At 41.0% G+C, this 12,701-nt stretch overlaps 1 protein-coding gene across 1 annotated transcript in view; it reads left to right on the top strand.

The window, feature by feature from the left end:
• Positions 1-846: 846 nt before the first annotated feature.
• Positions 847-12,701, top strand: part of SASH1 (SAM and SH3 domain containing 1) — a 208,287-nt gene continuing 196,432 nt past the window's right edge. Inside the window, exon 1 of the mRNA XM_016160134.2 lies at positions 847-1,281. Within this exon, the coding sequence (XP_016015620.2) occupies positions 1,261-1,281 (21 nt within the window). The 5' untranslated portion in view covers positions 847-1,260. The remainder of the gene's footprint in view (positions 1,282-12,701) is intronic.

Here is a 12,701-nt window from a genome sequence, read left to right on the forward strand (position 1 = left end):
AAAGATCTGGGGACAGAAAGGTCCCTTATTGCCCTATGTAATGCCGCGGCTGGCTATTTAGCATATGTGTAAATACTGCAAGTTTAATTTAGCTTCGCCATGAAGATAAGAGAAACAGCGGCCCTGGTGTTCTTTAGTGGGTGACTTAATGATGTCTCATGCAGCTCCGTAATGTCACATTTACAGTATGCATTTTAAAGAATAGACTGCTTTCTAAACATATAAGTTAATGTGACTATTTTCTGACTCTTTACTAGGGTTACTTAAACCTAAACTTATCTGCGTGAGCTTTATGGGGAAATGCCATGCACGCTAACTTTATAATATTTTAAAGTTTATGTAAAACTTTTTAATTAAAAGGAAAGTTTTATTTTCTAATCTTAAATTTTTTCCTTTAGATTCCTTACAAGTTCGTGGGTTTTTTGTTTTGTTTTGTTTTGTTTTGTTTTAACCTCTTTCCGGTGTTATTAAATTGGGTTAAGCTATATTAAAGCCTAGCTATATTTTTAAATTTTATTTATTTATTTTATTTTATTTATTTTTTTGAGTTTAAAATCCTGGCGGATGAGGCAGCCCTACAGAGTGGTCTCAGCACAGAGGGTGCGCCAAAGTGTAGCTTGCTCAAGTTGGGCGAACACTAATTCTAGAACATTAAACTCATTGTGTTAAATTGATTTCTGGTTGTTTCTCTGTGGAAGTCTTGGAATAGTCCTCCCTTTCCTTCCCTTGAGCCAAGAAAACTCTAAACCAGAACAATTCAATTTCAATTTGTGGAAAAACTGTAGTCAGTGATCCAAACAGCGCTAAGGTAGTGTTGGGAGCGGGGGCGGGGACGTTCTGGTCACTTTTGTATGTTGCTAAAAATATCTGAATTTCTATGCAAACGACCTGAGATGTATTTTACAAGCTTTGTTTCTGAGGAGGATTTGCAAGCTTCGTTGTAACTCTGAGAACCTCGAGAGCAAAGCCTGCTTTTGTGCCATAGTTATTGTGTTATATGTTAAGCATTTGGAAGGGACCCCGAGCAGGCCTCAGGAAGCAGTTACTGCCTCTCGACTTATCATCCTGAAGGCGATTTGTTTTAAAGTTGATAATCCCTCGGGCTACGAGAGTGTCCCACATCTGCCCTGAATTGAAAACAGATTCCCATTAAGAAAGAGCCTTACATCAGTGCTGCGGATTCATTCGATCTGAGTCAGAAAGGAAGTCAGTCGGAGAACATTCGAACGTATGGCCTGATAGCAGCGCGGCAGCCCCTTCATGGAGGACCAAGACTGCAGGGTATGTAGGCTGTTTGTTTTCGACTTCTAAGGCTGTTTTTCTGTAAGGAAATGTCCTTCTGACATTCAGGCGGGAATGTTCGGGAAAGGGGTGCCGTGGCTGACAGGTACAAAGTAACTGTCAAGTCTCCGGGCTTTTCAGTGCTACCGGTGAATCGATCAGGATTCCGAGACACCAGGAAGCCCCGACTGCTTCAAAACTTCTCAGCTAGGTTTTTACTATTTTTGTGACTTATCATTTATATGTGATATATTCACATAATTATGTAGATATTTATATGGAAGTCCCCCTCAAGACTCTGAAACAGTTCTGAAAGCCAAGAAAAGTTTTTGCTGTTAAAAAGCCAGAGCTTTTCCACCCTATGCTTATCTTTTGAAATATTTCCACGCATGCTAAGAATGAAGGCTGGAATTATGTGCTTCATAGTATAAGCCTCAGGGGACTAGGACCATCCAATTAACTACTTAGCATTTAATATCCTACTGAAGTTTTCTCCTCAGCTTGCCGAACAGCTTTGTTTTCTTCTTCCCTGTTGAATCAGTATATTATAGAGTGTGACGTTCTCTTGCTTTTTAATTAAGAAGAATATTAGATTTGTTCATTAAAAATGATTAAAAGAAAGAGAAGTGTATGGCGGTTATGAACAAGGGTCTGTGGTCCAGCAGCCTGAGATGTGGATGCTGAGCCCCAGCCTGGCTCCCGAGGCCCTTCTGGCTCCTTCTTCGGTTCCGGACTGGGCTCTGGTGAGTGGAGGCCTCTCGAATTGCGTCCAGGGGTCTCTTCGGCTCACTGTGTTCTCTGAGAAGCTGAGGAAAGTTGATACCCAATAAATACTTGTTGAGTGAAAATAGAATTATGGAAGGGAAGCCCAGAAGAAATGTCAGGTTGAACATACCGAACGAGTGAGCTCCGTCCGGATAAATTTCCGCTCACCTTCTCGGTGAGGTTGCCACCGGAGTGGAGAATAGCAGGTAAAGGGTGATTGAGATGAGTGCCGAGTGCCAATCAGAGCGACTGTGTGTCAGCGGCATGATTCCATGGTCATCGTATCAATGAAGTAAAGCGGTCTGAACTATGGGTCTTGAGGGGCCACAGCCACGCACCGTGAGCGGGTTCAGGGGTCGAGGAAAGCTGGTGCGGGGGAAAGGGAACAACCCCAGCTGGCCGCTCTCCCTCCAGCTCGGCGCAGATGTGCTCATCAAAACCCTTCCGACAGCACAAAGCCTGTTCTTGTTACATGTGCTTCCCCTGGTTTCAGAAACAATACGTTAAGGACAGTCCAGTTGGCAGGTAAGATTTTCAGTCCAAATGCCAAAATACTGTTCCCTCTTGACTGGTTGCCCACAGTTCTTGAAAGAGGGGAGGTTTTTCAGATGCCAAAAATCGACCGCAAACTGTGTCATGGGATTGTGCCCTCTTAATCCCAGCAAGACAGAGACTTCCTTTTAGAAAAGGGAGCACATTTGGGTTTTTGTGCTGGGGGCTGCAAAAAGATGTATTGATCAACTCAGACAGAAAGGGGAATTATCAGGCTCAGAAACGTCGCTTCTGTCCTAAGGAGATTGGCAAATAAGCCTTGAAATCTATAGAAACAGTTTCAGTTCAGACCAGCTTCTGCTCTGGGCGATAATTGTATATACATCTCAGTTTAATTAATCTACTTACTCGCAACCCCAAAGAGTTGGGAAGAAAATAAAAGCCGTGTGCAGAGACTTCCATGGTGAAAACTATGTTGTAACATGAAATAAAACCCACCTACAAAAAGCTCTCTGCCATTTTTTGAGTGATGAGATAAGCAAGTCTTCATTGGGGACCATATCCTCCTTCCATGCCCCATATTTGAACATCGGGCGTAGCACTAAGGGGCTATGCCACCATGCCAATCCACAGCCTCATTTCTCTCCAGCAGCTTTGTAAGCCATTGTTTGGAATTCAGAACACACTATCCCTCAGAAACAAAGGTTAGGCTCCCAGCTCAACTCCTGAATACAAATTGACCCCCGAATATAGAGAATTTGTTACAAGTTCCTGGAAATAGAAAGAACTACTATCATTTTGTTTGATGGTACTGGAGAATAGATTTTACAATGAACTGGGATGCTGCTTTTGAGAGAATTTTTAATACCCTCGAGAATTAATTCTTGGCCTTGCACACCATTCCTTTCTCCATCTGAACCCTAACCATCATCCTGGGTGCTTTGTCTCCTGCTGCTCCCTCAAATGGTACTGACTAGAGGTTGACGTCGTAGCAAATTATTTGCATGTACTTTCTACTAGTGGTTTCTTTTGCCTGGAATGTCTTCCTCCACTTCCGATACCTGGAAATCTGTCAATCAGCTCAAATACCGACACAGGTAAAACTCCTCTGCAAGGCTCCAGTCAAACTCTCACCTCTCTCTGACCTTGGCCACAAATTCCTCTGAGGAAATTTTTCACACAGCCGCAGGTGGGTCCTCCACTGACCTCCTAAAGTACCAAGGACTCTAGTTAAAGGTTTTCCCCCTAGGAAAAGTTAGACATTTTCCTCCCCATCTCTCCGGCATTTCTATAATGCCTAAAAGTATCACTAAGGATTAACATTCACCACATTATGTTGCAATTTTTTATTTATGTGTTGTCTCCTTCCCTACACTGAGAATTTCTTAAAGACAGGGGTTTCCTCAGAGCTTATTATAATGCCTGAAACATAGTAAATATTTAATAAAAGTATGGCTGGCTGGCTGGCTGGATGGATGGATGGAGTAAGAGCTGGAGAGAAAGTTGATTTATTTATGGAAAGTTGAAGAGCAATGGAATTTTGAATGGGACTTTTAAACAGTTTCAAGGGCACAATATTGATGGTATTTGACCCTTACCATTTCTCTTCTACTGTTACGTGAGGGAAGGATGATCAGTAGTGTGAAGAGAATGGAGCTTGGAGTGAGAACATACGAGTTCTTCTAACGCTAGCTCCCTGCTTCCTAGTGATGTGGACATGGGAAAGTTACTTGCCTCTCGACCTTGCTTTTCTTCATCTGTAAGATGGGAGTTATACTTACCTTTGAGACATTGTCGTAAGGCTTAAATGATAATGCATCTAAAAACTGTAACCTAGTGCTTAACCCGCGTGAGATGGAATGTAACTGGTAGCAATATATGAATCTAGATCTGAAATGACGTAGTACTTTGAAACCAGAGGAATGCGGACCCTTCTGTCCAGCCTTGGACTCTCTCCTATTGCAACTCGGCGCCTTCACGTCGATGCGGCATGTCAATGGCATGGCTCTACCTCCCATCAGCCACTTCCCAAGGTGCTTGGGTGATGCAAAATGAAATGAAATAAACTTGGAAGCGTGAGAGAAAAGAACAAGTGGGTTCCAGGGATTTGGGAGCAAGTATAAGGAATAAACTTCCCAAAGTAGAATTAAGTAAGCTGTAAAGGAGGAAGAGGGAACACTGACAAAGAAAACAGGGAGGGGACAACGAGAAAGCTATGTGGTGGCAGGTAGTTGGCAAAGGGAAAGGAAGGGAAGAGAACTCACATTGTTGGGGACTTGTACTTCCAGGATTATAAAAGGAACAACTGTTAATTTAAAACTATTAATTTAAATTACGTGTGTGTTTGTGTGTGTGTGCATCCTAAAAAGTGCCTTGTATAATTTCAAGTACTTCACATAAAGAATCATGATAGCATTACATTCCTTACTAACCATATACCACTTACCAGGTGCCAGGCACTATACTAAACCCTTTCTACATATTAACTCATTTTATCCTTGCTACAACCCTGTAAGGTGGACACATAAAGTTTTTATTTTACTGATAAAGAAAGAGGGTCACGGCTCGTCATATAACTGGGATGCGTGGGAGCCAGTGTTGAAACCCAGGCCGTGTGGCCCCAGAATCTGCACACAACACACAGGAATGTCCTTGCCCCCGATGTGGACGTCCCTGCAGTACTGTAAAGTCCACTTTGGTGGATAGCCCTACGGATATACTTTTAAAATAACAATTTTAATACCTGAAAATTTAGAATGGCAGAATTTTATAGCATGGAGGGACATTTGGTTTATTATATGCAAACCAGCCAGCTGACTGCACTGACAATGTCCAGGGAAAGTCAGCCTCAGGGTCATTGGGCAGAGCCTCTGGGGACAGACACAAGGCAGAGACCAGATACCACCCACATAGCACTGCAGTGGCAGAAGGACATCATCTTTGTCCCAGATAAAGTCAAAGGAATTTTAAAAAAAAACCTTTCTGAAAGGTTGTAGACATTATTATGTTAATATTCCAATAGTTTTCCAAATATGAAAATAGAGACAGTCATACTTTTTTTTTTAAGAATCATCAATTTTTTTTTTATCTTTTTATAAAAACAACGAAAGATACAGTCCTGGAGCCGTCCACTTCTGTCTCCTAGATTGGGTTTGACAGGCCTGAATGTTCTATAACAATTCCATTACTCTTACACCTACCCCGAGCTCTACCTCTTTCTCAAATTGCTCTGAGCAATTGGATCGCATTTTCTTCTATCAAAAATGAGACTTGTTCAAATAGTTAACACGCTGAACACATTTCACACATTCTGATTCGAGGGTGCATTAGGCAGGCAGAAAGAATGTTAAGTTCTCCCCTCTTCTACCTGTCTGAATTATTCTAATCATTTCTATAATTAATATGGTCACTATGCCAGTGCTTCAAACTTTATCTTACTCTCTGGCTATTTTAATCATTCCTATTTTAATCCATTCACAGGCCCCACTGATGCTTTAGGGCATAGTTTTTGGGTGAACAGGTAGGTAGGCCTGTTGGAGAGATTGCCAGAAGTTTTACCTGCCCCCAGTACATCCACTCAATGGCCTACCTGAGTCCATACCTTTGACTCAGGAGAACAGGAAAAATAGCATTTGACACCTAGAATGGTAACGATCAGGAGCTTCAGTCTCCTCCTCCTTGGACAGCGGTAAAGGGAAAGGAGGGAGGAGAAGAGAGAAAGAGGCCAGTAATAAGTGGATTACCTAGGTTTTTGTCTCCATTTTTTTTTCTCATTATAGCCTGACTAGAAAGCATCTTACCCCAAAACCCGTTCATATAAAATTCAATCTCCTTTGGAGCATTTTTGCATTTCTTTAGGTTTCCTGGAAATAAATATTCAATTAAATTAAATTTTAACTTAATTTAAACTCTGAATAAAAAGGCTTTACATAAACTGACTAAAAAATGCTTAAGTATGCAAAAGTAGGTCAAATAGAAAAAGGCCCTTTCCAGTATCTAAAACAATCCTGTCGTCTTTTTAAAAATCCTTCAAGTTCAATAAATACATATTAGAAATACAAAATTAAGTTAGATGTGCCCTTAAAAGAACTGACTTTTTAAAAATTATTATACTGTTCCAAAATGCTAAAAAAATATAGGACACTAAAATGAAGTCCAGATTCTTAAGCAGAGGTTGAATTTTAAGCAAACTCTTTGCTGGGCAAATGGATATTTAAGAAGCTGATTTTAGGCCAACAAGCTCTTTGGCAGGACTATTGTGAAGACGGGGTGAGATTTAACAAATATAAATCTCCCCATCGAGTAGCACACAGTGGACACTCACTAACATTTTGATGAGTGAACGCTGTATAATTCTGCACTAACTTAGCCAAGCCAACTCAGCTATCTCCTTCGCTCTAATCGACACGTTAGCATGCGTTATTATTTCACAGATTCATAAAAACAACACTTCCTGGAAAGAGCAAATGCCCAGAAAACAAAATTCCCATGTTTCTGAGACTTGTTTCCTAACCTTTACAGAAGGGTTATTTGAGAGTTATGAGTCGGTTCCTCTAAGAATTAAATGAGATCATGTTCATCCATCCATTTATTCATCCTTTTAAAAAATATTGTGTATTTTCTTTTTTCACTTGAACAAAATCTCTTTATTTTTATTTATTTTTTTAGAGTTTTAATTTTTTAATTAAGTTTATTGGGGTAACATTGGTTAATACAATTATATAATTTTCAGGTGTACATTATCATTTGACATCTGTATATTCTATTGTGTATTTACCACTCAAAGTCCAGTTTCCTTCAGCTACCATATATTTGATCCCCTTTGTCCCATAATTATCCCCCTTCTCCCCCATCCCACTAGTAACCACTAGTCTATAGTCCTCTGGTAACCACTAGTCCATTGTCCATGTCCATGAGTCTATATTTGTTTGTCCTGCTCATTTGTTGCTTTTAGGTTTATATCCCACATATAAGTAATATCATGTGATTTTCAACTTTTTCTGTCTGGCTTATTTCGCTTAGCGTGATTATCTCGAGGTCCATCCATGTCGTCGCAAACAGCAGTATTTCAACTCTTCTTATGGCTGAGTAATATTCCATTGTATATATGTACCACAGCTTCTTTAGGCAATCATCTATCATAGGACACTTCAGCTGCTTCCATGTCCTGGACACTGTGAATAATGTTGCTATGGACATTGGTGTGCAAATATTTTTTTGGATATGGGTTTTCAAGTCTTCGGGGTAAATACCCAGTAGAGGGATTGCTGAATCATATGGTAGATCAATTCTTAGTTTTTTGAGGAACTTCTATACTGTTTTCCATGGTGGCTGTACCAGTTCGCAGTTCCACAAGCAGTGTATGAGGGTTCCTTTTTCTCCTCATCCTCTCCAACATTTGTTATTACTTGTCCTTTGATTATAGCTATTCTATAGCTATAATGGTATTTCATTGTGGTTTTGATTCGCATTTCCCTAATAGTTAGCGATGTTGAACATCTTTTCATATATTTGTTGGCCATTTGTATGTCCTCTAGGGAGAAGTGTCTGTTCAGGTCCTCTGCCCATTTTTTTGATTGGATCATTTGGTTTTTTTGTTGTCGTTGAGTTGTATGAATTCTTTGTATATTTTGGATAGTAGGCCCTTATCAGAGGTGTTGCCTGCAGATATATTTTCCCATTCAGATGGTTGTCTCTTTACCTTGTCGACGATTGATTGTGTATTTTCAATGCAACAAGTATTGTTCTTGTGCTTGGGAGATGGAGGTGATGAAAGCAGATGAGGCCTCTGCTCCATGGAACTTGCATTCTCCCATGAAGCACTCGGCCTGCAAGTGCCACAGTCACTAAACACTGAACACTCTCCTTTAGGGTTGGCAGCAAAGGCCCCAGAAAGAGCAGTCAGCTCGACAATCAGACTGACAGCCACCTGAGTCCAGGCTCCACGTCTTGCCAGCTGAGTTTCCTGGGAAAAGTTTCCAAGTCACAGTACTTGTCTGTAAAATGTGTAATAATATCTACATTGCAGAGATTCTGTGAAGATGAAATGAGCTGTATTGAGTGTAAAGTACCTAGCACAGTATCTGACACATACTAGATCCTCAGTAAATGGTAATTCTTTATTGCCTTAATGAAGAAATAGAAAGATTGAAAGAGCGTCAAAGAAGAAGGATGTCTTAGAATAAGAAGAATTGAGGAACAAATGCTTCCTCTGAGCACATTTTACGAAAGAGGTATCTTTTCGGCAATGTTGGAAGTAGTGTGTAGTTCTGTAGGGTATTGAAAGCGTAACAACAAGACATGACATCTTGTTATACATAACAAATTGAACATATGCTCTTCATACCCACTCCCTCCTCAAACCTCAGTAGAATAGAAATAAGGGGAAAATTTTAAATGAAACTACAAGAACAGTAATGATTAGGGTGGGATGGTGTGAGTGGGTGGGAGGATAACAGAAATGAGAAATGCCAACGAAATTTAGGAAGATTAAACATAGACTGAGGGAAACAGCAACTGATATGGTCTGCAATGGCGAAAAGTAGAAATTAATTACATGGATGTGGGCTCTGGAGAACACCCATGGGAACAAGCTCGTAGGAGTTACTCATCCTAGGAAGATTCTGTGAAGGTGGATGGGGTATGTCACCCCCCACTCAGCTAGGGGGTAGGGAAGGGCTGAACACAAGAGGATGGTTTGAAATTCTATATAAGGAGTAATCAGAACTCCAGGTTCCCCCTCGTCCTCAGCACCCAGGCCTGTCTACACAGCCAAAAAGCTGAGTTAGTTCATTCCTCCATCATACCAGAAGACTAGAGGAGCTGAATCAGAAACCCTCTGGTCTCAGAAACAGCTGAGGAAGGAGTTCAGGCACTACCCTAAAAGCAGGGGAACTGAGTGAAAATCTACGTACTGAAAGGCAAGACTTCCCAGTTACCTTCCCAAACTCAGCTCCCAAAATGCTGATGGTCAGGGTTTTCACACTGCCTCTCCCCACTCCAACCACCGCCATCAAGAAAAAAGATGAGCAGATCCCTCTCTGTTGAAAAAGACCTGCTCAAAAGTGAAGATAAACAAATACTGACATTAGAGGATCCCCTACATTGGACTGGCCCCCTATAGGAACAATCACAGTGTGATCTACCACAAAAAGCCCTACAGCACATGCCTTACAACCTAATTTCTTGTGCCTCAGTCTTAAGTAAAACAAAGGATCATCAGACAACAGAAGGCAGGAGATGTGAGAGATGGATACATAAACAGCTGAACGGGGAAAACAAACTCAGAGGTAACAGACAATGTGAGGACAGAATTGAATCCAAAATATGCAATGCATATTCTCAGAGAGACAAGGAAAGCAAAAGCAAAACCAAAAACAGATTGAAAAAGAAAAGTTCTGATAACAAAAAAGTCTATAGAAGGCTTAGAAATAAACTTTAGGAAATCTGTCAGAACTAGCTAGGAATAGGACAGAGTCAATTTCTCTCTGGAAATTAGATGACCAGTCCAGTAGATCAAATATCAAAATAATGAAAGTTCTAGAAAGAAATATCTGAAAAAACGAAATGGAAGAAATCCTGAAATAATACAAAAAAATTCTCAGAAATGAAAGATATGAGTTTTCTGATTAGAAAGACCGACCTAGCACTCAGCATAGAGAATAAGGCACCCCACTGTGAAATTTCAGAACACTGGAATAAATAGAAAATCCTAAAAGCTTCCAGAAAGAAAGACAGGTCACATAAGCCAGCAGGAATCTGGGTGGCATAGACTTCTCAGTAGGAAGCCAGGAATCAATAACTGAATTCTGAGGTGCAAATGATTTCTGACCCAGAAACTATCAGGTATGGAGGTAGATTACAAATGTATAAGGGATCAAAACATTTACATCACTTAAAACCCTTTCTCAGCAAGCTCTTGGAAGATGTGCTCCACCAGATTAAGGGAACAAGCAAAGCTCAGCCAACCCAGGATGGGGCTCCAGATGCAACACCGTCAAAAAAAAAAAAAAAAAAGAAAGAAAGAAACTGACGAATACATTGATAGGTTCTACCATCTTGTGGAGTATTTTGTGTTCTGTCAGAAAGTTTGCAGCAGAATAATGAACAAGAGCATAGAAAGGGAAAATAATTTTTTTTAACTCCTAGGAAGGAAATATAATGAGAAAAGAAATATGCTTGTAATGCACAGTATGACTCAGCTGTGGACGATATTTAGTCACATTAATGAAAGCACTGAACATTACTAGAACCGTAAATTGGAATATAAATATGGTGGCCACGGAAATGCACAAGTCAGACCTCCCTTCAAAGGACAACCTGCTGTGGGGAGTATATCCCTTCTTGGGGACCCACTGTTGTTTTCACAGGGAAGGTTTGCGCTCCAGGGATCTCGGCCAGGAAACTGAGGGGACCTGGGGACTGGCGTGGGCCATTGCTGCCCAACGCAGGACTTTTCCAATGGGCGGTTTATACTCTGGGTCTCTTCATCAGCCTGCCTTGAACTTCTCAGAACTATTCTTCAGTTGAAGGCTCTTCCTGCTCCTCATCTTCTTCTGTTAGATCGTCCTTGGAGCCACCCCTTTATCCTCCACAGGCCTCTGCTCTAGTAGATCTTGTACATTTCTAATTCTGCCTTTGGTTGTGCTTAGGACCCAAACTAACATAATCATTCATTAGGAGGATAGAAGAAGGAAAAATGGGGTGGGGATGGGGGGCAGGATGGAATGGCGTTCTTCACGTTTTATTTTAGAAAGTCAATACATGTCTTTATGTCTATAATGGGGGTGGGGGAATGACAAGAAATAGCAGGATAAGCACACGACGTAGAAATGAGGAAGACAATGCCTGGAACAAACAAAATAACTAAAGAAGCTGAGAGTGGTTGTGTGAGGGCAGGAGGCGTGCAGTGGGGAACTCTGTGGGGGAGGGGAGTGATGCTTTGAGTGCTATTTGACTTGATAAATATGGCTTATTAAGTTCTGCCTGATAGTACCATAATAAAAAGCATGCAGATATGCTTTTATCAAACATAGATATATATACATATATCATAGATATATCCATCTTAGATGTACATATATTTCAAACATCATTAAATACATATTTTAAAACATATAGATCAAACATGATCAAACATCTTTAACTACATACTTTAAATATGTATTGTTTAATATTTTGTTTTTAAAGATATACATTTATTTTTAATATTTCATGTTTTAAGTATGTATTTTAAACACATATGTAAAGACATATATATAAAATGCATAGTATGCATATTCAAATGTGTTTGATCAAGCTGTGGGGAGGAGTCGGGCGTAGTACCTTTTCCTGTCTGCTCTCTCCCCAGTCTACAGCCCACGCCGGGCCCTCTCCCCAGCTCACCTCCCCCTGTCATTAGAACCAGATGCAGCCTCTGCTTCTAAACACAACTCGTTTCTCTGCAGAGGACACAGCTAAAGGTGCACCAGAGAGCAGAGAAAGACACTCACGTATTCCAAGAAGGATACCCAAAGAGATCCAAACCAAGTACTCCTCAACTTTACCTGGAGACCCCACTCCAGAAGGCTTGTCGTGTGCTTGCAGCTACATCCTAATAAGGATTTATGTCTTCCTTATTCTGAGACATCAGCAGCTGGTTCAGCTAGTCCAATACTTTTCTCCTATATGACTGACTGGACTGAATAAAGAGGAAGGGGACATGAAAAAGAAAGAGATGATTGCAGAGCAGCTCCTTCCTCCTCACCCCCACTGACCCCGCAGCTGTGACTGCTGTCCTGCAGCCACCTGGGCCCTGAGACAGCTGCCACACAGAGGCCTGGACTCATGCCACATACCTTCCTGCCACGGAGCTCAGGCCGGGTGGAATGTAGGCATGTGTGTGTGCGTGTGCGCGCGTGTGCCTTACATGATCATAGTCCTCCCTGACTTGATCAGAAGCACATGTATCTACCTGGGTCTCATACTGGGCTTTCTTCATCTTCATCTAGTCTTGGAATAGGTGAGGCGACATAAGATACACTGAATTGTTAGGAGGAGGAATCATGTACATATACATATATATATATATGTTTTTTAAAGTGCAGTGAACAGTGGGTACCAAGATGGACCATGAACTCCAAAATGTCTACTCATAACCCTGTGGGTTAGCTACAGAGTCTATC

The sequence above is a fragment of the Rousettus aegyptiacus genome, unplaced genomic scaffold, assembly GCF_014176215.1.
Source record: "Rousettus aegyptiacus isolate mRouAeg1 unplaced genomic scaffold, mRouAeg1.p scaffold_m13_p_1, whole genome shotgun sequence".
Classification (NCBI taxonomy): Eukaryota; Metazoa; Chordata; class Mammalia; order Chiroptera; family Pteropodidae; genus Rousettus; species Rousettus aegyptiacus.